Source organism: Engraulis encrasicolus, chromosome 1, assembly GCF_034702125.1.
Source record: "Engraulis encrasicolus isolate BLACKSEA-1 chromosome 1, IST_EnEncr_1.0, whole genome shotgun sequence".
Taxonomy (NCBI): Eukaryota; Metazoa; Chordata; class Actinopteri; order Clupeiformes; family Engraulidae; genus Engraulis; species Engraulis encrasicolus.
The window spans coordinates 13153614-13181091 of NC_085857.1; the positions used below are offsets into that span (position 1 = coordinate 13153614).

A 27478-nucleotide genomic window follows, 5' to 3' on the forward strand; every position below is an offset into this window, starting at 1 on the left:
TGGTAGGAGGAGGAGCGCGAAAGTCACACAGGCTACCAATTACCATCTACCTTCGCCCCTGTCTGCTGGGAGAAGTACCTTCCGTCTCGGGTCTACCCGTTGCCTGGATGGCATTGGCACCTGCGTCGATTGGAAAGAAAATAATCCCTAAAGTGCTACTGTTTATTTGAGGACTACTTCAGGGACTTACGATAGTCGTCACCCTACCTGTAAGAATGCACCTGCTCTGACAATAGTGGATCACGATGGACCGCACTGCCTGGTGTTTGGTGTTTGCGGTGATAGGCGCACTGGACGCCATCAAAGGTGAGTATTAGACAAACTTCTATTGCCATCGAGTTAAATGTTGGCCAGCGACCGTATGAAGTAGCCTATTTCGTTACCTTGAATGAATGAAGGTGTATGCCGTGTCAATGGCAATGCCGTGTATGACACTGTGTCATACACTTGATTGATGAAGGAAGTTTTGGATGATCAAAAATCTGGTCGACGGACGACGGAATGAACACGTTCTACTGAATGAGTGAGAAACGACATTCGTCTCACTTTTTGAAAAGTGTTTACAAGCTTAGACTTGTAGTCTTATCAGTATCTTACCTGGGACTTTCCACCGGCATTGTAAACTTATCGGCCGGTCTGAAGTGTTTGCGTCCACCCACACGAAACCAAGGAGGAGACGCTGCGTAAAACGAGTTGGACATTGGTCTTTTCGTGGATATGGGTACACGGATAAGACCGGCTATTTGATAAAACTGTCAAAGACCAGTCCAAAAGTAATTTTGCCAAATTTTAAAGGCGAAGTAAGTTGACTTCTCAGCCAAATAGGCCTAAATACGGACAGGCTATTCTTGATTTGGCAGATGTTTTGACAGTAGGCTACCAATATAATTTTCCCCAGCGCCCACCCCTGAGGTTGTGAGAAAGAGATCTGTTGCTAGCAATTAAAGCAGGATCAATTCATTCATACTTTTTGGGCACACTCTGAACGCGTACCTGTTCAGCAGGGGCATAGGACGCGTTCATCACTTGACAACAGACAGACCCCTTCACCCAGGTCACATTTAGGCTACCACAGAAACATAACCTCTGATATCAAAAAAGGGGAAAATGCAATCGACACCATATAGCCTAGGCCATTCCGATATTAGGCTATTTCATATGGCTGAATTGCCTCATACCGATTTAAAATGCGTCGCAAAGAATGTACACCACATCCTAACGACTATAAAGAAAGGCCTTTGAGCAAACGTGATGTCAATGACGAGGATACAATTAGTGTCAAGTTTGTTCAAGTGTGAAGTTTTACTCTAAGTTAGACAAGGCTCTGCATGTTGCGGCATCATGAACGGCTGATGAACTGATGGTAATCTTGGGAAGCGCGAGTATTCCCGGCAATGCCGCGAGGCCCGGAAGGCGGGGGGGGGGGGGGGGGGGGTGCGTGGGCGTTTGTGTGTGTGTGTGTGTGTGTGTGTGTGTGTGTGTGTGTGTGTGTGTGTGTGTGTGTGTGTGTGTGTGTGTGTGTGTGAGAGAGAGAGAGTGTGTTTGGAGCTGCGATCCTAACTGTGTGTGTGTGTGTGTGTGTGTGTGTGTGTGTATGTGTGTGTGTGTGTGTGTGTGTGTGTGTTTGGAGCTGCGATCCGAACTGTGTGTGTGTGTGTGTGTGTGTGTGTGTGTGTGTGTGTGTGTGTGTGTGTGTGTGTTTGTGTGTGTGTTTGGAGTTGCGATACTAACTAGTTGCTGGTCTCTGCCAAAAGTCAGTGAAAGTTAAATGGATTGCTGACAGGCAGCTGTATATTGTGTTACTATTAGCAGAGTTTTATAAAGTAGATGTAGGCCTACTCTTACATGTGTTAGTACAGCACTAGTGTTACTTGTTACATAGCCTAGTTTAAAACATGTAATATCAAATCTATAGTGGAAAGGAGGTCACATGCTCTCTAGCCTTTTTGGTGCTCACAGTCTGGGACTGTAGTGAGTTGAAAACAAGCTGATAGGCCTACACTTCAAAGGAGACTGGGCCAAGGATGACTGGAGCACACAGGGTACGCACAGGTTATGCATTGTGGTGCAAGCATGACTAACATTTCGACGCAGTGCATCTTTGACTCTGATGAAGACGCACTGCATCCAAATGTTAAGTCATGCTTGCACCACAGTAAATAACGGCAAAACGTATCCTGTGTGCTCCAGTCATCCTCGGCCCAGTCTCCTTTGAAGTGGACCACCTTGTTTTCAATCAAATCTCTAGTGTTGTAATTAGGGGTCGACCGATACAGGTTTTTTAATGGCCGATGCGATACCGATTTTTTTTCCATCACCCTTGGCCGATACCCAATTTCCGATACCCGATATTTGGGGCCGATATGGGTTAAAAAAGGTAAAAAAAATGACAAATATTCCAGGTCTCAAGTTAAAAATAAACATTCCTTTAACATTATCAAATGGAGGTAGAACTTGTAACATTTAAACACCCACTCTAACAATCAAGTAATGTCTAACAATCGGCCAAAACCACACGCGTATCGGCCGATATGATACACTTAAAAAATGCAAATATCGGCCCGATACCGATGCCGATATATATACATCGGTCTATCCTTAGTTGTAATTACATGTTTAAGAGTACGTCTACTTCATACAACTCTGATTATTACATGCCTCCATCACCATGCAGCTGTAGTTCCCATTAGGCTGTCATGCAACTGCCACCAACATTATGCTATTGGTTAATGATAGTCAGGGCAGGATTAAGATGGCCTGGGGCCCCTAGGCTACAGGTTGCTCTGGGGCCCCCCAGAAGTCAAATATTGCGACAAATGTACATAGACAGTGTCATAATTATGAGCTAGGAAGTAAGGATAACCAACATTATGCTGTTGGTTAATGATAGTGATTAACAAGCCACTGAAGATTCCTTCTCACTCGGGACATGGTTAATCAAAAGGAGCTGTAAGCGAGTGGACTGCTTTTTGATTTGGTTTGTTTGCTCACAAAGGAAAGTTATCCTGGGTGTTCACACGAGCTACCACACAATAACATATAAGACATACTGTAACACCTAACTGCAGATCAGCCAACATTAGGGCGACAAATGTGTCAGTCAGTTGTCCCGGGCCCAGGAAGAGATGGGGTGCTCTAGTCTAGAACAGTCTCCAATTATTTTTCTCCAAGGGCCAAATTATGTAGAGCAGGTGAGGCTGCGGGCCACACCCCAACCCAATGAGAAACAAGTTAGATGTCTGGACAGAGGACAGATTTTCGTTTTTCCGCTCAGATTTTCTCTTCTTGTCAATGTCTGTTATGTGACTGTTAGCATAAGATCTAACTCTATGTGAATGCTTTGGCGAGTTATAAGACCCACTGACGTTTTAATTATAGAAAATCACACACATTTATGTTTTCATTTGTTCTGACCTCATGGCGGGCCAAATGTTTGCCATGATCTGGCTGGATTTGGCCCGTGGACCTTTTTTTGGAGACCAAGGCTGTAGGAGGTGAATAAGCCTGCAATCTTAACTGTGAGATGTTGATGGCGTCGTAAGATGGTGTTAAATATCATCCAAGCTCCTACGTGTGATCAGTCACACAGACAGAATGTCAAACAGCCTCTCTATCAAAACAGTGCTGTTACAAGGTTAACAGGGATTGCACAATATCAAGTTTTAGCCAGGCTACTTTGTATTTTTTTCTGCCCAGCTTCACACCAAATGAACAGTGTCTATCAAAACAAAACCGCTTCCAACTTTTCAGGGGTTGTATCACATTGTGGCTGCTGTGGATTTAGTTATTCAGACACTGATGTCTATTGTCTGAATACCGACACGTTTCCCACTGAAATCTGCCATTTCTGTGGTTTGTGCTACGTTGCTCAGGTTTTTTTTTTCCTTTTAGGGCGAGTGCATACAGTTACCCTAACCCGAACCCTAACCCTAACCCTGACCCCGACCCTAAACCCTAACCCTCTACGGCATGTTGGGTGTCGGAATAGCTGTATGTCTGAATAGTGCTTGCTCCCCGCTGCGGTTTTAGTAACTTAATGCCTCCGACCAATTACACAGAATGAACAGCATGTCCAGTGTAGCATAGCTGTGGCCAATTAGCACTTTTGCATGCCGTTTTAACCAAGCATGTTCTGTCAGGTAAGAGACAGGAAACATGTGGTGTGATGGGCCTGGAAGCAAGTGCTCTTGAACGGCACACTTGCTGAAGAATGTGACATTTTTTTTAGGGTCTTAAGCCTGTCAGTTAGAAAAAGGGCTTTTTTTGTCTTTTCTTTTTTATGACTGCCAGAGGCGCCATTAGCTCACTCACACCGTTGGGAGTGTGTAAAAGAAATGTGCATGTACTGTAGACCTGTTTAAAAAAAAAAAAAAAAAAAAAAAACCTTTTTGTTATTCTGAAGTGATTCCCAAGGTGTGAAAAAAGAACAAAAGTAATTTGCATACAGTATATTATCCCCTTGAACCAGTTGAGACTATGTCTAACATGCTTACTCAATCATTATTGTAATGACGATTGGTGGGTCACAAGTATCGGTGTAAATAATAAACGAAATGCATCGATATATCGCGATATAATCTGACGACTGAATCGAATCACATCGTATCGTGGAGCATTCTTAAGTTTCGAAAATAATCGAATCGCTGGCCCCTGCCCAACGCCCTAGCTCCATAACATAATAGAAGTGAAAAAGTAATTTGAAAAAAGTTGAATCGAATCGTATTGTATCGTATCGTGGGACATTATTAAGTATCAAACATAATCAAATCGTATCGCGTCGAATAACAAGATATCGATATTGAATTGTATCCTCATGGAGGCTGTGATTTACACCCCGAGTCATGTGTGTTGTGCTACACTTGCTGAGGAATGTGCTGTTTTTTTGGTCTTAACCCTTGTAGGGTGTTTGGGTCACTTTGACCCGGGCATATAGAAAAATAATGAAATAAGAAAAGAAATCATAGCTCATATTCACCCTCATGTTCCCTTCATCCTGCTTGTGAATTTCTGTGTATATTTATTTCTGAGGGTTAGAGATACAGGGAGAGAAAGATGAGGAGACAAAAGTGAGTGAAAAAAGTATGTGAACTCAATCCAATCAATCTTGGATTGAGCCACTAGTGCTCTTCTCGCAATGTTACACAATTCGAACGGGATCAAAATATCATTTCAGTACCGCCATAGGATTACATGCTAAATTTTTTCGCTCTTATCTTCCTGAGCTCCCGTGAATGCGGAGGATATAACGTCACTTTCGAGCTCTATTGTTCAGGAGAGAGCTAATGACTAGACTTAAATTACTATTCAATGACTCATATCACATGGAACGCTTAGTCACTGGTCCTTTTCTTGGGATTGTTAAGCCGTGACGCGGTCTGTAGACGCCCAGCGAAAACTTCCTGGACATATCATCATCATTGGCTACGTTTACATGAGACGTTTAATTCGGAATTAACTCCATTTAATTCTGAATAAAGCTTAATTCTGCTTCTGAAAACGTCATGGAAACAACTCTTAATTCTGAATGAAAGGAAAGATCAAAGTAAACTCGACAGAACTATTTAATTCTGAGTTATTAATTCGAAATTAAAAACATCATGGAAACGTGGTGAGTGACTAGAAACATGAAAAGGGCAAACACACAGAGGACTACTGCTCATACAGTATTTGTATCTTATATCCTCCTCCGTGAAGTGAAAAGGCTTATGGGCGCTGCTCTTGCGGCGACTGCACCCTGTGTGGTGAAAACGAATTTCCCCTTGGGGACAATAAAGGCTATTACTACTACTGCTACTACTATATTTATTGCTATTGTTCGTTTTTCATTCAGAGCTCAGATTGTTCTAGAATGCTAGTTCAGCTTCTACTCTGTACACACAGTACACAGGCTGGGCAGGGCACAATGGGCAGGCAGGGCTGGCGCTAGGCATAGGCACACCAGGCGGTCGCCTAGGCCCTAGGGGCACCAAATGTCTAGGGGGGGGGCAGAGATGCCCAAAATGTCCCACAGAGTTAGAATGTGAAACGAAAAAAAAAAACCCCCTCTTTACACTTTCCACGTTGATAATGATTATGCATGGCAACACGGCACAGATTAGCTGTGTTCGATCAGACACAATGCATGGCGCTATGTTTACAGATGACAATTTCGAAATGCACAAAAAGGGGATGGGGGTGCTTGCCTAGGGCACCAAGTTGACTAGAACCGGCCCTGTGGGCAGGCTTGTTCATTTTCCAAATCTGAGTCTCTGAAAAGAGCTATGTACTTTAAACGAAAGTTAACCTAGCAGTGTATTGCTTAAACACCACACGCTGTATTGTTAAGCTTAAATCTTACATTCAACACTATATGCCAGGCGATTCAACATGACAATAGAGGGTGGTGAAGTGTCATCTTTTTTATTGTGCAGCGGAGCATTCCCATGTTGGGCAGGAGCTGCGCGGTATGTTTGGATGTTTGGATCTGATACGCTATTGGCAGTGAAGCACGAGGTTTTGGTGGGCCAACTGGCGTAACCGGTTTGGATGTTGAAGAAGAAGACACAGTCGGTGTCCATCATGGCAGAATGAAAATGACATGCACGCAGACAGACACACCGATATGCAACACACACACATGCGCATGTGCGCACACACACACGTACGCATCCATCCACACACACACACACAGACAGACACACCAATACGCAACACACACACACACAGACACACACAGACACACGCACACATACACATTTTTTTGCTCCATTTCAATCATAGCCAGCCTGCGCCCTCCTAGTAATGCAACACCTTCGCCGCCGTTGCTTCTAATAGAATCGAGATTGATTTGAAAGTCTGTGATAAAGAGGCTACGACCAACCATATTTAGGCTGTAATAGTAATGACAGAGGCACCAGTCCACTGTTGATGAATATGATATGACATCTATGCAGTCCTAGTCATGTTGGAGTCTCCAAAGTCTCCTTTTCAACCCCTTCGCACAGAGCTTCTGTTTTTTAACATCACTTTCACAAAAAATGAAAAATAGTTGCCCTGTACTGTAAGTATAGAAGGGAGTGTTCAGGAGTAGGGCTGCACAACACATCCAAAATGTATCGAAATCGCGATATCAAGAGTGGCGATACCCGTATTGCGAAAATTACTTAATTATCGCGAACAACTAAAACATTTCTGTGCAGTCGAATCACTTGCTGAATGTCAACAAATGCGCAAGAAACCCACCACGAGCAAAGCCATGCTCCCACACAGACCTACAAATTAGTGACAAGAAAAACGCTTGGCTATATTTCTAAATATCGTTTAAATATTGTTATCGAGGTATTGCACGCTGTTATCGAGTATCGATTTTTTTTCTGATATCGTGCAGCCCTTTTCAGGAGAAAATAAGATCTCTGTCTCTCACTCTCCGTGACGTGTGACAACATTTACTAGCGGTGTGTCAGCAGATGAAAGGTCAAATACAGCTGCTTAGAGTAACAAAGGTCTTGGTTATGGGGGACGTGATGTGCAACGCGTGGTACCATGGAGGAAAGGGTGTGTGTGTGTGTGTGTGTGTGTGTGTGTGTGTGTGTGTGTGTGTGTGTGTGTGTGTGTGTGTGTGTGTGTGTGTGTGTGTGTGGGTGTTGTTTATGGGAGACATAAGTGGCAAGGTAGTATCAGGGAGTTGATTATAGAAGTGTGTGTGTGGTGTGTGTGTCATGCTGCTCTTTCTGCTCACACTGTGCTGTGTGATATGACTGATTATTAATATTATTAATCAGTTTTCCACTCTTATCAATTGTCTTTCCAAGTTATAATTAGTGTAAAGGTGGGGTTGTGTTTGTGATTTCAGATGCAGAGAAGAATTTTCATACAGTTCCAGAGTTACTCCATGGACCGAGATAGTACCTTCTTAGTGAAATATATCAACAAAACAACCAACCAAAGATTGCGAGAGTGTTTCTGTGGCAATTGGAGCCCAATTACAGCTATGCAATACAATGAATCACAGGGCGGTTTCATGCTTGGGTTCACATGATCAGTGATCCTTTTTTGTTGTCTCCGAGGAGTTTTATATTAGTTGGTATGAAACGCTTCAAGTCAAGCGTGTAGGAGGGACCTGATAAAGTGTTCGTATAGTATGTTATATAGACCAAGATACAGTATATGTTACATGCTACACGGATCCATTAACTTTCACTACCTTAGCTACATGCTCCCTCTTTTAACTTGTCTTAAAGCAAGACAACGGCTTAACATGAAAAATAAGACACTTTACCACCTATATAAACCCTGGCCAATGATATTAACTGTATTAAGCCCCAAAATAGTGGCATACCCCTTTAATGTGAGTTTAGTAGGGGAGTCATGGGTGAGCGGTTAGGGCGTCAGACTTGCATCCCAGAGGTTGCCGGTTCGACTCCCGACCCGCCAGGTTGGTGGGGGGAGTAATCAACCAGTGCTCCTCCATGACTGAGGTACCCTGAGCATGGTACCGTCCCACCGCACTGCTCCCCATGGGGCGCCACTGAGGGCTGCCCCCTTGCACGGGTGAGGCATAAATGCAATTTCGTTGTGTGCAGTGTGCAGTGTTCACTTGTGTGCTGTGGAGTGCTGTGTCACAATGACAATGGGAGTTGGAGTTTCCCAATGGGCTTTCACTTAGTAGGGCTGTAACGATGCACACATGTCACAATTCGGTTCATATCACGATTTTTGACCCCTTGTCCCCCCCCCCCCTACCCCCCTCATTTTTAAATGTATCTTTTAAAATTAATTAATTTACATTCACATTATGCATTTCATAGAATAATAAGAATTATTATGTATTATTTAGGTAGAATAGGTTACAAGAGGCTAATAATAATTTTCAAAAAGTTAAACAATGATTATGATGATGATTTTAAGCTTGGAAGCACCATCACATATCATATGGTTGTTTGCTAGACTGAAAGTTAACGGAATGTTGAAATAAAAGGGTGTATCGTGACTTTGCACCGCAATTTCTCGGTTCGATACAATATCGTTACAGACCCATTCTTTACATGTACATTCATATACTGTACTGTATATACAGTATATATATTGTTATAGAAATAATACAGTATTATAGCAACTTACTGTATTTGAAGAGTTCAGATGCAAAAACCCCTAAGTGCCTTTTCAGAAAATAATCTTAATTAATTTTTATTTAATAAAAAGCTATCAAAATTGCATATTTCTTATTTTATTTATGTAATATAACTATTTATATGTATTATCAAGTACATGAATGTAAACCAAACCAACAACTTGGTTCTCTAAAAATATAGAAGTGCAGGTCTTCAGAAATGGAGCTAGGGGTTTTTGCATTTGAACTCTTCATTTGTATATTGGTACTAGTGTACTGGTGCATTGAATGAAAACAGTAAATCAGGCAATTTCATTTTTTGCCAGTAGTGTCAGAAGGAAGAGCGCAACACTGCTTCTTCACCGTGGTGAACCGTGAAGAAGCAGTCTCGTGCTCTTCCTTGTGAAAACTGATGACTGAAGTACCCTGAAAAGCTGCACCCTGCTGAAAAAGAAGCCTCTGAGGTGTGCGGGCTCTCGCAAAACTTTGTCAAAATTCTTTGTCAGTGTAACATTTCCGGAGTGAATTCTGTTCAATATCATGTAACTATAGCATATAAAGAGCTGTAGAAGCTGTTGGCAGAATTTTACACTGACTTTTGACTCCATTGTTTGAGAAATTGGACTGCCCCACATTGTTGTAAATATTCTAGCTGGATTTAAATGAAGTTTACTCTGAAATATTGACACCCTATTTTTGTATTGTATTTGTATGTGTATATGTATATGTATATTGTATTGTATTTGTGTGTGTGTGTGTGTGTGTGTGTGTGTGTGTGTGTGTGTGTGTGTGTGTGTGTGTGTGTGTGTGTGTGTGTGTGTGTGTGTGTGTGTGTGTGTGTGTGTGTGTGCGGTCTCTTCTCCGGTGATACTCTGAACTAAATCCTGCAACGCATCAGCCTATCCACAAACGTTAAGAGTGATCGTTAGAGAATATTTCTGTCCTATTCTGTCATCACTATGTCAGGTGATGAGCTCGGGCTGAACAGGAACGACAGGCTTCCACAGAGGCGTAGTCAGAGATTCTTTAAGTATATAGAGATATGCCATTGTAATAGGTTGCTATGGGCACCTAACGTGACCAGGTTCCGGTCTGCCTAAAGGGACGTGTCATAATACTCCTAGCATTGAATAGAACAGTCCTTAGGTCTGCCTAGGTCTGCCTAAAGGGGGATTTCACCCCCCTCCCCCTTGCAATAATAGAACACGGAAACAATGGGCCAATGGAACCTCTCTCTCTCTACTCTCTCTGGCGTAGTAGCTCAAGGTTAGGACGGGCTAAGCAATGAGGAAGGTATCTATTTGAAAGTCCAGACTAGGCAGTGTTAACCACTTGTGATTTAGAGAGGGGTGCCCCGTCGGATGTCAGCGGTGTGTGTGTGTGTGTGTTTGTGTGTGTGTGTGTGTGTGTGTGGGTGGGTGGGTGTGTGTGTGTGTGTGTGTGGGTGGGTGGGTGTGTGTGTGTGTGTGTGCGAAAGAGAGAGCGAGTGTAATGTTTTCCAGTTCCCTTGAAAGCTTAACTTTCTAAATCATGCCACTCAAAATCATACTGCCGTATGTGCGACAGTGGTTTGATTGATAAGTCACAACCATATAAATACAAATATAAGAAGTGATTGTGTAAGAAAAGATGCCAATAAGCTTTATGTAAAATAAATACATAAAAAGAAAATATATAATTCAATGCAAACATAAACAGTGATTGTAAAAAATAAATTAAATAAAGAGAGAGAGAGAGAGAAGAGGGGCCTTTTCAAAGTTTATCAATCATAAAGTACTTGATGACTTAAATAGTTGATAGCCATCGTCCTTGATAAAGAAGTGACTCATGCTGAATAGCCGGCGGCCACGTCAGCTTGCAGCGGTGTGATTATTGTTTGGCTGGGTTTTTTATTCATTTTTTTAGGGCTTTGTGCCTTTATTATTTGATAGGACAGTGGAGAACAGACAGGAAATGGCTGGCAGAGAGAGATGGGCAAGGACCGGGAAACCCGGGTCAGGAATCGAACCCAGGTCGCCCGCACAGCAGTCCAGTCACAGTGCCCAGCCACCAGAGCAGTGTTAATTTTGACGACTAGACTAAGATTAAATATATTAGTCGACTAACCCTTTGAGAGTTTCGAGAGATCTGTGAAAGACTAAAACGAGACTAAAATGTTGAGGACTTATAGTCGACTAAATAATAACTAAACAAAAATGATTTTTGAAAGACTAAAAGCGACTAAGACTAAGAACTAACTTTTAGTCGACTAAATTCTGACTAACAAAAATGATTTGTGAAAGACTAAAATCGATTAAGACGTAGACTTTTTGGGGGCCTCAGACATAAATTGGTACAACCACAACTTAAGCCTATAAATTAATTGCTAATTGGTAATCAACCTTTAAAGGGACACTATGGGATTAAAAAAAAATACAGCTGAATCCATCCACCGACACTTATTTGCGTCATTAAATGAATGCTCTGGACCACTTTCGCACCCCACTGTCAGAAAATCCTGAATGTAATTTTTAGCAGACTGACCCTAAGGAATATTGGGGTAGAAGCTTCTCAAACAAAACAAAAAAATAATTTATGAATACATAGCACCAGCGACATATTCATATTTGTATGCACTATTGACTGCTGGCACAGTGGGATTAAAAACATTCTCACCGAAAGCTTAGCTAGGTTAGATTTAGAGACAGGCATGACATTGGCACATAATACTACATAGTGTCCTTTTAAGACTATTACCGGAATGGCAATAACCAAGTCCTAGTGCATTACTAAAGGCCCTGTGTTTTATTGTATTGTGACTTAAACTAAAGACTAAAATGTTTAGACTAAAACTAGACAAAAATGTTGAGGACTTTTAGTCGACTAAATAATGACTAAACAAAAATTATTTGTGAAAGACTAAAACTAGACAAAAATGTTGAGGACTTTTAGTCGACTAAATAATAACTAAACAAAAATGATTTTTGAAAGACTAAAAGCGACTAAGACTAAGAATGGTCTTTGACACAAGACTAAGACTAAGACTAAATAGAAAAATGGATGACAAAATTAACACTGCACCAGAGCCACGGCTGGGTAGCCAGACCGTGCCCTCCTAGTGTTCAGCGTTGCAACTAGTCAGGTCAAGAGCAATGCAAGTACTTTCTGAGCTCCCGAAAAATCGGGAACTCCTCCCACTTTGTTGGGAAGTAAACAACCATTAGCAAACCAAGGGAGGCCGTTTGGAAAATGCCGTTCGGGAAATATTAATTGTTATGCCCTTGGTCAGACAAAGTCTCGAAGAGATTTGAAAGTCGATGATAATCAGTCTAACGGCTGGGCCTTGTTTGGCTAGTTTTGATGTTGGCACGTGTCTGGCAGTGTGTGGACATGACGTGGTTAGTTATTATTGTCGGACTTGATAGCATTAGAAAGTTTGGTGACCTGTCTAAAAGGCAAAAAAGCCAAAACATGTTCACGTCCCATACAACTTCACGTTCCACTCCTACAGATTTTTGCATTTTGAGGGCTCTACGGAGAGGTTGCTGTGTAAAGGAAAGACACTTCAGATAACATACTAGTTTGGTGTTTCCACTCGCAATCGTCCTCATGTAAAAGGCATCGAAAAATTGAAGACGAGAGACAGTACTTTTGCGTCTTCTGTTGATTGTTGATTGCGTCTTCTGTTGATTGTCCCTATATAAACCTAGCCTTAAACAAAGTTAAAGTGATACTGGGCCTTTTTGGGAAATAAGCTCATATTACACCTCCCATGGAGTTAAATGATTAAGTTTTACCTTTCCTCCTGTACTTCCAGTCGTTCTCTGAGTATGGCATTGCAAATTTTACCTCCAAGCTAGCAATTAACATGGAATCCTATGAGACCATATAGCCGCCAACTGGTCTCATAAGATTCAATGTTAATTGCTAGCATGGAGGTAAAATTTGCACTGTCATATCTGAGAACTATCGAAAGCACAGGAGAAAAGGTACAAATCAATCGCTTAAGTCAAGGAGAAGCGTACAATAAGCTTACTTCCAAAAATGGCACAGTATCTCTTCAAGGTTGCTCTGGGTTAGAGCAGCTGGTGACTTGATGCAATGTAATGTGACTAACCTTTCTTGACCTCATGTCCCCTCTCCAAGGTCGAGCTTCCGGCCTGCCTCCTCCTGAGAATGTGACGGTGGACTGTGACAACTTCGACACGCTCGTGTACTGGAACTACTCTGGGCCTCAAACAGACGACCTACGCTTTCATCTTACACTCGTACCGGATATGTGAGTGCACTACTGAATAACGATGACCTGTGTCCCAACATGATCTCCAAAAAATCCGTGCTCCTGGACACGGATGTTAAGGACACAAAATCTGTGTCCAGGAGCACGGATTTTGCCAAAATTCCGTGCTCCTGGACACGGAATTATTTTCCGTGATGGACACACAGAATTGCTCGCTATACTCCCACAGCTCTATGTTTCCACAGTCTTGTGTTTTCTCAGGATTTTTCTAATTTCTAATATTTTGTCTAAAAAAAAACATTTCTTACTGACAGGTTAGGGTTAGAAACTGTTTTGGTCTGGGCACAGCTAGTTTTCTTGCATTCATTATATGAATTTGATAGCCTAGCATCAACTGGAAAAGGTATTTCTTAAAAATATGTATGTAATGACAGGTTAAGGTTAGGGAATGTTTTGGTCAGGGCACAACTTAAATTGCTAAAGCATTGTTTTGCTTAGGATTAGCATTTGGTATGTGTTTTCTAATGATAGAGTTAACACAGTGCTGTGGTAATATCCTATAGAAAGCACTTCCGTGTGCCCATCACGGAAAACAATTCCGTGTCCAGGAGCTGTGTGTCCAGTGTTGCCAGATGTGTCTGATCAAATCCCGCCCAAAAGGTTCTCAAAAACCGCCAAAATGCGCTAAATTCCACCCAATTTCAACAAATTGCATTGATTTCTATGGGCACAAAACGGCAGAAAAAAACGCCAAATGGCCAATTTTTCCCGTTTTTACCTGCAGTAACCGCCCAATCTGACAACACTGCCTGTGTCACTAAACCTCACTGGTGCCCCCTTTATTAACAATATTTGTTAAAGTTGGGTCTTGTTGCGCCCTCTCACTGGTTAAAAAAAGGTTGTGGGTCCCCTATGCATGATCCAACCCTGCCTGTGTGTGTGTTGGTCTGTGTGCAATCTAATGTATTGTAATGTGTGTATTAGTAACATCAGCGAACTTTGTGTGTGTGTGTCTGTGTGTGTGTGAGCGTGTGGGCTTGTGTGTGTGTGTGTGTGTGTGTGTGTATGGGCTTCTGTGTGTGCGCCCTGGCTTGTGTGTGTGTGTGTGTGTGTGTGTGTGTTTTATTTCTTGACACAGGGACCCTCCAAGGAGCACAAATGTGACGACCCATCATGCCAACATCACTGCCTGGTTGGATGAAACCGGCATGTCGTTGTACACGATCACAATCCAAGCATGGGAGCACGGCACGACTCGCAAATCTGACCCATCCTCACCCGTGAAGTTTACTTTTCATAAACTAACTTACTTGATTGAGGAATCTAATAACGTGAGCCTACAACTCTGTAAGTCACACCACATAAAATGAGCTGTTTTCTATTTATCATTATTTTTTGCTTTTAATTAAAAATCAAATGAACAAATAATACACGGACCAATGACCTTATGTGTCATTCATTCAAACTTTTTCAATTCAGAATAAAATGTCCGTTTTAACAATCAGTGTTGCCAGATTGGGCCGTTACACACCCAATTGGGCTACTTGGGATGGCCGTCTGTGGGTGAAAACGGGAAAAATGGGACATTCTGCATTTTTTTCTGTTGTTTTATGTCGATAGAAATCAATGTAATTTGTTGAAATTGGGCGGAATTTAGCACATTTTTGCGGTTTTTGAGAACCTTTGGGCCGGGACACATCTGGCAACACTGTCTTGCACTTTAAATGTCTGTATGAGCACTGTCTATGTCCATACTGTCTTAAGTCCATGTATAAGTACTGTCTATGTCTATACTGTCTATGTCCTTACCTAGATTAGTCTATGTCTGTATGGGAAAGCAAGAAATGTAATTTCAAATTCTTTGTATGACCAGTGCATGTAAAGAAATTGACAATAAAACCTACTTGACTTGAATTATTCATTTGTACATTTTATAGACTTATAGGTTTTTACTTGTCTTGACAGGTCAGCTGGACTTTCCTGATGTGAATTTCCAGTATGAGTACAAAGCTCTAAGCCTCAGCTTTCAAAACCCTGTGCGGCTGTACGAAAACGCGCCAGGCCTCAAATACTTCAAAACTATTGCTCACCCAAAGCTGAAAGACACACCGTTGGAATACTACATCGTGGACGAGGTGCGAGTCATGTGATACTGGAGCGAGTGTTGCCAGATTATTGGGCTGCTTAGGATGGCCGTCTACGGGTAAAAATGGTATTTTGCAGGAAAACCGCCCAATATTTGCCATAGAAATCAATAGAATTGGGCGGGATTTCGTGCTTCCAGGCGGGTTTGGAGCATTTTCATCAGCCTCATCTGGCAACCCTGACGGACTGGAGCACGTTTCTCGAAAGCATTGTTGCTAACCAGTTAGCATCTTACCGTAGTTAGGTTGCCAATGGGATATTGCATTGCAACCAAGTAAGCTGCTATCTTATTTAGAAACAGTACTGTTGAGAAATGCACTTGTGGGTGGTCAATGTTTAAATATGCCCTTTTTTCCCTCTCAACATTCTTAGTTTATTGGGACTGGGACTTTGTACAAAATTCTTTAGGTATGATATTTAATGTGGCCTCTTCCATAATGCTCATATTATTTCTGCAGGACAACAGAACCACAGATTGTAAGTGCTCATACAATAATGCCACCTGCCGGGAGAAACTGCCGATTTTGAACAAAGAGGAGAAGCACTGTATTCGTCTGTACGGACATATCGATTATGCCACTATGCGTCGTGCTACGCGTTGCTGGAAAAGACAAGAGGACACAGGTGAATAAATATGCCAACAAAATAAACTAGATTGCATTTCCTCACAGAAAATGCTGGAGTATGCTTGCCCGTCTTGCATTCGTTGCCCTTCATGCATGCCTTGCCTTTCATGCATGAATTGCCCTTCATGCATAAGCTGCCCTTCATGCATATGCTGCCCTTCATGCGTACACTGCATACAGTTAACCATCTATACATGAGCTAACTTCCTGTTTGGTATTTATCACATTGGCAAAAACACATTTTCACTAACGTTAGCGCCCCCCATTGACCGTATTGCACTGAATTTGGTAGGTACCCTCTGGGTGTACTGGAGATAATGTGTGAGAAATTTCGTTAAGATCTGTCAAGGCGTTGCTGAGATATGAGCTAACTTCCTGTTTGGATGGTGCGTTTGTCTTTGTTGTCAATTTTGATTGGCTGCTGTGCGCCGATGCTTTCAGCTATTGGTCTGTAAATTTCAGCATAGGTGCAGAATAGTCCAATGGTGGTCTGATAGAAATTGTAGGACGAGCAGACAAAAATTGTGGGCGGAGCTTCATTTTTATTGATTTTTGAATATGTCAAAATGGCGGGAAATCCATGATTGTAAATATGACATCATAGTATGCGTTGGATTCGGCTTGACCCAAGGATTTCAACGATACCAAGCGTTTGATGAATTGAAGTAAATACGGGCTAATATCGTCAAAAACACATTATTGCTTATTGTAGCGCCCCCTAGTGGCGCATTTGCACGAAAATCGTTACGTGTCCTTTGAAGATAGTGCTGATTATGTGTATGAAACTGGGTTCTGATACGAGTAGGCGTTGCTGAGATATGAGCTCACATCCTGTTTGGCGTCTTCGCCGCCAATTTTGATTGGCTCCTGTTTGAAGACGGTTCCATCAATTATTCCAGGAATTTTAGGGTAGATGTATCTCAGTCTAAAGATGCCGTCCTCGAATTTTCATGACGATGGGACTAAAATTGTGGGCGTGGCTTCATTTTTATTGATTTTCACAAAATTCAAAATGGCGGAAAAACTTTCCAGGCGGAAAATGACGTCATAGGGTGCATTGGATTCGGCTTGGCCCAAGGATTCCAGGGATACCAAGTTTTTGAAATTCGGACCAACGGTTCAAAAGTTAGAGCATGTAATGTACTTGCAACTTTGACCTGCTGGTGGCGCTAGAGAGTTTGAGGTACCCCTGTGAAAAATACAAGACCTGGTCGTCTTATCAAGCCGAACGTTTCGGTCTTTGAACGGATTTTCTACCTTGAGCGGTTCTTCAAAACGAATGGATCGTAGACGGAAGGAGAAAATTAATAATAACTAGATTGCATTTCCTCACAGAAAATGCTGGAGTATGCTTGCCCTCCATGCATTCGCTGCCCCTCATGCATGCGTTGCCCTTTATGCATGTTGCCCTTCGTGGAGGTTGCCCTTCATGCATTGCTCTTCATCCATGTTCAGCACACACACACGCATGCACGCACGCACGCACGCACGCACGCACGCACACACACACACACACACACACAATCTAACACAAACACCCCATAACAGAAAAGTCAAAAACATGTTTTTTTGGTGTACCACCCCCTGGACACCATATTGTACACTTGCATATCTTTGTTGTGCACCCTTTGGGCTAAGGTAATAGCATCAAATAGCTTTGAATTACTTGGCTGAAGTTCCTGGGCCAATACATTGAGGCCATTGGCCCATAGTGTAAATGGGGCTGATATTGACCTAAAACAATTTCGCTAATTGTGGCGCCCCCCAGGGGCCAATTTTCACAAAAATTGGTATGTAGCCTTTGGCTATAGTGAAGATAAAGTGTATTCATTTTTGTTGTGATACGATTAGGCATTGCCGAGATATGAGCTCACTTCCTGTTTGACGTCTTCGCAGCCAAATTTGATTGGCTCCTGTTCAAAGACGGTTCAAGAAATCAGTTTGTAACTTTCAGGGTAGCTGTATCTCAGTCTGAACATGATCTGATAACATTTTCGGGACACTCTCAAAAAAAATGTGGGAGGGGCGTCATTTTTATTGATTTTTACAACATTCAAATTGCAGGAAAACTTTCCGAGGTCCAAAATTTTGTGAAAGGGTGCGTTGGATTCGGCTTGGTCCAAGGATAATGAGAATACCATTTTGGTTGTAATACATATGGGCGTTGCCGAAATATAAGCTAACTTCCTGTTTGGCCTCTTCAATATGGCCAAAACACAGTTTGGTCAATTGTGGCGCCCCCCAGTGGCCAATTATCTTCCAATTTGTCATTTGACCTCTAGGGGTGATGTCAGTCATGTGTATCCAATTATTTTGTGATCTGACATGTCGTTACCGAGATATGAGCTAACTTCCTGTTTGGCGACTTCAACATGAGGTATAAACACATTTTCACTAATTGTGGCGCCCCCCATGTTCCAATTTTCACGAAAATCGGTATGTAGGCTCTGGCTATAGTGAGAGTGATGTCTATTAATTTTTGTTCTGATATGAGTAGGGGTTGCCGAGATATGAGCTCACTTCCTGTTTGGCGTCCTCGCCGGCAAATTCGATTGGTTGCTGTTCGAAGACGGTTCGATCAATCGCTCCGCAACTTTTAAGGTAGATGTGTCTCATGTGGAACATGCTCTGTGTAAATTTTCGGGACGATCCGCCATAAATTGTGGGAGGGGCGCCATTTTTATTGAATTTTACAAAATTCAAAATGGCGGGAAAACTATCCAGGCGGAAAATGACGTCATAGGGTGCGTTGGATTCGTCTCAGTCCAAGGATTCCAGGGATGCCAAGTTTTTGAAAATTGGACCTACGGTTCAAAAGTTACCGTTTTCCTGTTGGTGGCGCTAGAGAGTTCGAGGTACCCCCGTGAAAAATACAAGACCTGTGCGTCTGACCGAGCCGAACGTTTCGGTCTTTGAACGGATTTTCTATCATGAGCGGTTCTTCAAAACGAATGGTTCGTAGACGGAAGAAGAAAATTAACTAGATTGCATTTCCTCACAGAAAATGCTGGAGTATGCTTGCCCGTCTTGCATTCGTTGCCCTTCATGCACGCCTTGCCTTTCATGCATGACTTGCCCTTAATGCACATGCTGCCCTTCATGCATACACAACATACAGTTAACCATCTAGATATGAGCTAACTTCCTGTTTGGTATGTATCATATTGGCAAAAACACATTTTCACCAACTGTGGCGCCCCCCAATGGCCATATTGCACTGAATTCGGTACGTAGCCTCTGGGTGTACTGGAGACCATGTGTGAGAAATTTCGTTAAGATCTGTCAAGGCGTTGCTGAGATATGAGCTAACTTCCTGTTTCGACTGTAAGTTTGCCTTTGTTGTCAATTTTGATTGGCTGCTGTGCGCCGATGCTTTCAGCTATTGCTCTGTAAACTTCAGCATAGGTGCAGAATAGTCCAATGGTGGTCTGATAAAAATTGTAGGACGAACAGACAAAAATTGTGGGCGGAGCTTCATTTTTATTGATTTTTGAATATGTCAAAATGGCGGGAAATTCATTATGGTAAATATGACATCATAGTATGCGTTGGATTCGGCTTGACCCAAGGATTTCAGCGATACCAAGCGTTTGATGAATTGAAGTAAATACGGGCTAATATCGTCAAAAACACATTTTTGCTTATTGTAGCGCCCCCTAGTGGCGCATTTACAAGAAAATCGTTACGTGTCCTCTGAAGATAGTGCTGATTATGTGTATGAAATTGGGTTGTGATACAAGTAGCCGTTGCCGAGATATGAGCTCACTTCCTGTTTGGCGTCTTCGCCGACAACTTTGATTGGCTCCTGTTTAAAGACGGTTTGATCAATCGTTCCAAGACTTTTAGGGTAGATGTATCTCAGTCCGAAGATGTCCTCCTACAATTTTCGTGACGATCGGTCAAAAATTGTGGGCAGAGGGTAATTTTTATTGATTTTAACAAAATTCAAAATGGCGGAAAAACTTTCCAGGCGGAAAATGACGTCATAGGGTGCATTGGATTCGGCTTGGTCCAAGGATTCCAGGGATACCAAGTTTTTGAAATTCTGACCAACGGTTAAAAAGTTATAGCATGTTAATATTTGCAACTTTGACCTGCTGGTGGCGCTAGAGAGTTTGAGGTAGCCCTGTGAAAAATACAAATCCGGAGCGGATCGCCGAGCCGAACGTTTCGGTCTTTGAACGGATTTTCTATCTTGAGCGGTTCTTCAAAACGAATGGATCGTAGAAATAGATGAAAATTAATAATAATAATAAAAAGAAACGGGGGAATAACAATAGTATGCTTGCCGCATGGCAAGCATACTAACTAGATTGCATTTCCTCACAGAAAATGCTGGAGTATGCTTGCCCCTCATGCATCCGCTGCCCCTCATGCATGCGTTGCCCTTCATGCATGTTGCCCTCCATGGTGTTTGCCCTTCATGCATTGCTCTTCATCCATGTTCAGCACACACACACACACGCACACGCACACGCACAATCTAACACACACAATCTAACATACAGAATCTAACACAAACACCCCATAAGAGTCAAAAAGTCAAAAACATGTTTTTTTGGTGTACCACCCCCTTGACACCATATTGTACACTTAAATATCTTTGTTGTGCACCCTTTGGGCTAAGGTAAGAGCACCAAGTAGCTTTAAATTACTTGGCTTAAGTTCCTGGGCCAATACATTGAGGCCATTGGCCCATAGTGTAAATGGGGCTGATATTGACCTAACACAATTTCGCTAATTGTGGCGCCCCCCAGGGGCCAAATTTCACCAAAATTGGTATGTAGCCTTTGGATGTAGTGAAGATAATCTGTATTTTGTTGTGATACGAGTAGGCATTGCCGAGATATGAGCTCACTTCCTGTTTGGCGTCTTCGCCGCCAAATTTGATTGGCTCCTGTTCAAAGACGGTTCAAGAAATCAGTTTGTAACTTTCAGGGTAGCTGTATCTCAGTCTGAACATGATCTGATAACATTTTCGGGACACTCTCAAAAATAATGTGGGAGGGGCGTCATTTTTATTGATTTTTACAACATTCAAATTGCAGGAAAACTTTCCGAGGTCCAAAATTTTGTCAAAGGGTGCGTTGGATTCCGCTTGGTCCAAGGATAATGTGAATACCATTTTGGTTGTAATACATATGGGCGTTGCCGAAATATAAGCTAACTTCCTGTTTGGCCTCTTCAATATGGCCAAAACACAGTTTGGTCAATTGTGGCGCCCCCCAGTGGCCAATTATCCTCCAATTTGTCATTTGACCTCTAGGGGTGATGTCGATCATGTGTATCCAATTAAGTTGTGATCTGACATGTCGTTACCGAGATATGAGCTAACTTCCTGTTTGGCGACTTCAACATGAGGTAAAAACACATTTTCACTAATTGTGCCCCCCCCCATTATCCAATTTTCACGAAAATCGGTATGTAGTCTCTGGCTATAGTGAGGATAATGTGTATTAATTTTTGTTGTGATACGAGTAGGCGTTGCCGAGATATGAGCTCACTTCCTGTTTGGCGTCTTCGCCGCCAAATTTGATTGGCTCCTGTTCAAAGACGGTTCAAGAAATCAGTCCGCAACTTTTAGGGTAGATGTATCCCGTTCGGAACATGCTCTGTGTAAATTTTCGGAACGATCCGCCAAAAATTGTGGGCGGTGCGCCATTTTTATTGATTTTTACAAAATTCAAAATGGCGGGAAAACTATCCAGGCGGAAAATGACGTCATAGGGTGCGTTGGATTCGTCTCAGTCCAAGGATTCCAGGGATACCAAGTTTTTGAAAATTGGACCTACGGTTCAAAAGTTACCGTTTTCCTGTTGGTGGCGCTAGAGAGTTCGAGGTACCCCCGTGAAAAATACAAAACCTGGTCGTCTGACCGAGCCGAACGTTTCGGTCTTTGAACGGATTTTCTATCTTGAGCGGTTCTTCAAAACGAATGGTTCGTAGACGGAAGAAGAAAATTAATAAGTCGGAAACTCGTACAATAACAATAGTATGCTTGCCGCTGGCAAGCATACTAATAAGTCGGAAACGGGTCGAATAACAATAGTATGCTTGCCGCATGGCAAGCATACTAATAATAAGTAAGATGCCTATACATTAACCCCTTAGTGCAGAGCCTATGTTATAACCTTACTGACACCAAAATTGTAATGGCTATGTCTTAAACTGTTACTCACGGCTCTCTGTAATGTCATAGCAATGTTGTTATGATGGAGTTGAGTATTTTGAGCAAATAGGGAGTAGGCCCGCCGGCGACCCCATATGCACTAAGAGGCTACTTATCACTGCAACTGTAGAGTACAGACTTCCGGCAAATTTGAGCCATTCATGGCCTGATTTACAAGTGAAGAGGGTGGCCATCTTGGGAAATGACAGCCATATTGAATTCTAATGAAAATTAGTACCAAATGTTAAGCTTGCATATCAAAGTGAACTATTCTGGGGTATCTTGGTATTTATCTGTTACGCTATATCCTATATTTTACAGTATGAAAGCCCATTGGGAAACTCCAACTCCCATTGCCATTGTGACACAGCACTCCACAGCACACAAGTGAACACTGCACACTGCACACAACAAAATTGCATTTATGCCTCACCCGTGCAAGGGGAACCTATGCCAATTTCAATATGCTGTTGAATTGCTCACGCAATGACTTGACTTGTCAGTACCCAGTGATGCTGCATTTTTTGGCTCAGCCCCTTCCGAGATCTGAGCTATTCTAATGGGGGCAGAGTGACTTTGTTTACATTAAAAACCTTCTTAATATAGGCCCAATCCAAATATTATCTCAAAAGGTATCGCTGTTTGCTAGTTGTCTGCTGATGTTGCATAACCTTTTGCATGTTATTGGGAATAAATCAAGATGGGTTTTAAACGGGGTTTTAAAAGTGTAAACATATTCTGCCCCCATAACAATGACCAGGATCTCGGAAAAGGCTGAAGAAGATTTAAAAAAAAATCTCAGGTACTGACAAGTCCAGGGTAGTGTGAGCATGACAACTGCATGTCGAAATTGCCAGAAGTTATCCTTTAAGCTGCCCCCCTCACACATGCAAGCCGTTTTCACACTACATCCTGCTTGCCCCAGTCCACTGTCTATATAATATTGAAAATGGACCAATGGGCCACCCTCTCTAAACTGTGGGTCAAGAAAAAAAACAAATAAAAAACCAACAGCATCATTACCAGTCTAGTCCTGTCTCTAATTAATGCCTTTTCTTCTTCTCTCCACAGGCACACCACTGCACGTTGTAGTCGTCAGTGTGTGTGTCGTCATCGGCATGGCTGCAGTGGTTATCCTTATCTCATTGGCTTGCTGGAGGGTCATCATCAAACCTAATCAAAATAGCCCTGCCCCTCTGGTAAGAAAAAAGTTCAAAAATATTTGTAATGTTTTGGAAAACAGCTATTAACATAATGGCTACCTTTACATGAGACATTTAATTCAGAATTAACTCAATTTAATTCTGAATAAAGCTTAATTCCTTAACACCTCTTAATTCGGAATTAAAGGAAAGATCAAAGTAAACTCGACGGAACTATTTCATTCTGAATTATTCATTTGGAATTAAAAACATCATGTAAATGTAGTGAATCATAGCACCTTTGGTGTCGTTACAGTGCCCATGATGCCCTTGCCAACCCCAGTGATATTATTTTAGAAGCTGTTTACACGTTTATGGACCTTCTAAAATGCATTGGATATGAGTTTTAAAATCCGCATATCAAAAATCCGGCTTTAAAAATATCCCATTTAGGGGGCTAAAACGCTCCTATGACATTGGACTTTTTATTTTATCCAGATCCACACCTAAACTTTTAATATATATTTTTAATATATGTTCTATTGCTGTTGCCCAGTCTTGCACTTCATATGTCTGTATGGGTATTGTATAGGTTCTCTAGGTGTAATGTATGTATACTGTATATGTCTAATTGTCTATGTCCACACGTAGAGTATAGAGTCTATGTCTATCTGCATGGGAAAGTAAGAAACGTAATTTCAATTCTTTGTATGACCAGCACATTTAAAGAAATTGACAATAAAAACGAGTTGACTTTACTTGACTAAACAAATAAATTAATTAAAAAAATTAAAATGTTAAAATATCCAGATATGTGTAAACAGCACCCTATACGTTGGTCATAGAAAAAAAACAGTAATAATATACTGTGAGCACAATGACCAGTAGTTTTGATATTAAGCATGGTTTCACATTAGTTTGCTTTTTAGGTGATTCAGATTTTATGTGATTTTCTTTCTGTATTTTTATATTTAACTGTACATATGTGTCACTTGTTCTTATTTCCCCAGTTCTTCCCAGGCAATCTGAACTCGGACCCAATCATATTTGTTAACGAGACCGAACCCAATGTCAACTTCAGCCCTGTCATGTGGGAAGAAGATCCAAGTCCTTCATCCGAGTACTCGGAACGTTTGGCTTCGGAACCATCGGAGAACTCCCAGAACGCGCTGCTCTCCGACTACGCCTCGGACATCTGCGAAGAGCCGACGGACTCCAGCGCCTGCTCCCGCTTTCCTATTGGACCAGGACATGTCCATCATGACAATGATGGAGAGGTGGGTGGGACAAGGCGGCAAGAGAGCTCTGCTGCTATTGGTCTCGTGACAACACGGCGAGAAGACGACAGTGACGAACCGTACATGGACAGGTTGCGGATTGTTAATGATCATGATCATGATGATCATGATGATGATGATGAGGTGGAAGGGACAAGGCGGGGAGAGAGCTTTTCTATTGGTCCACAGCCTGCCTGTCATGACAGGGATGACAGTCATGAGGTGGGCTGGACAAGACGGCGGGAAGAGAACGGAGAGGACCCGTACTTGGCCAGGTCGCGGATTGACATCTCTAACCTTGACTCTGACCTTGACCTTGACCTTAACTCTGACATTGACCCTTGGCTTGTTGCCGTGGAGATGGCGCCAGGGGATATGGCGGACGGCTACACAGTCAGGGAGAACTCGGACCCAATCGTATTTGTTAACGAGACCGAACCCAATGTCAACTTCAGCCCTGTCATGTGGAAAGAAGATCCAAGTCCTTCATCTGAGTACTCGGAACGTTTGGCTTCGGAACCATCGGAGAACTCCCAGAACAAGCTGCTCTCCGACTACGCCTCGGACATCTGCGAAGAGCCGACGGACTCCAGCGCCTGCTCCCGCTTTCCTATTGGACCAGGACACGTCCATCATGACAATGAAGACGACGGAGAGGACCCGTCCTTGCGGATTGACATCTTTAACTTTGACTCTGTCCTTGACGATCACCTTAACTCTGACATTGACCCTAGTGTTCCCGTGGAGATGGCGCCAGGGGATATGGCGGACGGCTACACAGTCAGGGAGCGCCTTGCATGAGGACGAGAGGAGAAGAGTCAACTCAAGAAAGACAAGCGCCGGCCCCACCGTGGCCAACTGGTAGGGCACTCGCCTGCCATACGGCTGACCCGGGTTCGATTCCCGACCCAGGTCCTTTGCCAACCCCTCCCCGTCTCTCACTCAATTCCTGTCCACCCCTCACACAGTCTTGTCACATAAAGTCGTAAAAAGACAAAAAAAATCTTTAAAACATAAATAAAAGAAAGACAAGCGCCTTGCATGAGGACGAGAGAAGGGCCAACTCAAGAAAGACAAGGCCTGTAAACCAGGGCAATACATTAACTTTTTTCATCACCAGCCAATTTGGCTAATAGATGTTAATAGCTGCTAATCGACGACGCATACACTCCCTATCACTCAACGAGGCTTGCAAGTTTTCTTTTCAACCAGCCAAACAGAATTTTCACCAGCCTTTGGCCAGTTAGCGGATGCAAAAAGTGGCGGCCGACTCACACTGTGTTGAGCTGTAGGCCTACCAGAAAAATGGCAGTGGAAAAGAGGCATTAGGGGCCTGGATGTAAGACTTGACAGGGATCCCTGAACCTCTAGTTTTGGCAAAGGACGCGCTCACCTTCTTGGAAACACGAAAGTCTTTGGGTGCGCGATAAAATGTATCAACTTAAGGAAGAAAAATCCGCACTCACAAACTGCGTCTCATTATTTATTTATATTACCACCATGTCCAAAAAGCAAACGCGTTTCGGCTATCAAGCCTTCATCAGTGCGTGGTACCACGCAGTTTGTGATCCCTGAACCTCTGTCACTGAGAACTGGAGTAAGACGTGTGGATGTGATGGACAGCTACATTGGAATGGAGCGTCTTTTTTGAGGAACGCAGGATGGCCAACTCAAGGGGCAAATTACGTGAGACTTTATAAGCCAAAAAAAAAGCACTTTTATTGTGAACTGGAAAAAGAGTTGTGAATCCAGTGCCATCAACTAAGAACATGGAAGAGATTTTTAGATTCAACATTGTCCTTGAATATGTCGCCTGCTCAATAAAATAAGACAGAAAGGGCACATGGGTGGACTATTGAATGAGCCAACTGGGCACAAGGCCCAGGGGGGGGGGGGGGGGGGGGGGGGGGGGGGCACCAAGCGCCAGGGGACAGGACATTTGCCCCACGCTATCTTTGGCTTCACTCAGTTCTTCGCCAAACTTGAAAAGAGCTTGTTTTTAGAGGACACACAGGACAACTCACTCAACCGTCTTCCTCTTTTTGTGGTTTATTGAACTTTTTAAAATATGGTTTAAGGAGATTAGATTGAGTTGCATATAATCTCTTTCCCCCACATGTAGGCGGTAGCATACAGTAGTGTAATTTACATGCAGTATACTGTGCCCATCTCTCTCATGCCAATATAGGGTCCAATGCCATACTTTGAAAGAAAGAAAGCCCATTGGGAAACTCCAACTCCATTGTCATTATGACACAGCACTCCACAGCACACAAGTGAACACTGCACACAACGAAATTGCATTTATGCCTCACCCGTGCAAGGGGGCAGCCCTCAGTGGCGCCCCATGGGGAGCAGTGCGGTGGGACGGTACCATGCTCAGGGTACCTCAGTCATGGAGGAGGATGGGGGAGAGCACTGGTTGATTACTCGCCCCAACAACCTGGCGGGTCGGGAGTCGAACCGGCAACCTCTGGGATGCAAGTCTGACGCCCTAACCGCTCAACCATGACTGCCCGATATATATATATATATATATATATATATATATATATATATATATATATATATATATATATATAATATATATATATAATATATATATATATATATATATATATATATATATATATATATATATATATATATATTATATATATATATATATATATATATATATATATATATATATATATATATATATATATATATATATAGGGTCCAATGCCATACTTTGCCCAGTGGCAGGTTGTTTCTCCAAAGCCCCATTTGTTCCAACCTTGCAATAATCTGGTGATTTCCCTCTGACAAG

The 27478-nt window shown here is 42.5% G+C and overlaps 1 protein-coding gene across 1 annotated transcript; it reads left to right on the forward strand.

Annotated features, from left to right (window-relative positions):
* On the forward strand, positions 1-26510 carry ifngr1 (interferon gamma receptor 1). Its single transcript, XM_063197715.1, has 7 exons — positions 1-306; positions 13214-13346; positions 14446-14654; positions 15273-15442; positions 15911-16076; positions 23319-23446; positions 24400-26510. The coding sequence occupies exons 1-7, from the start codon at positions 246-248 to the stop codon at positions 25465-25467; spliced, it is 1935 nt and encodes a 644-aa protein (XP_063053785.1). The 5' UTR covers positions 1-245; the 3' UTR covers positions 25468-26510.
* Positions 26511-27478: the final 968 nt, after the last annotated feature.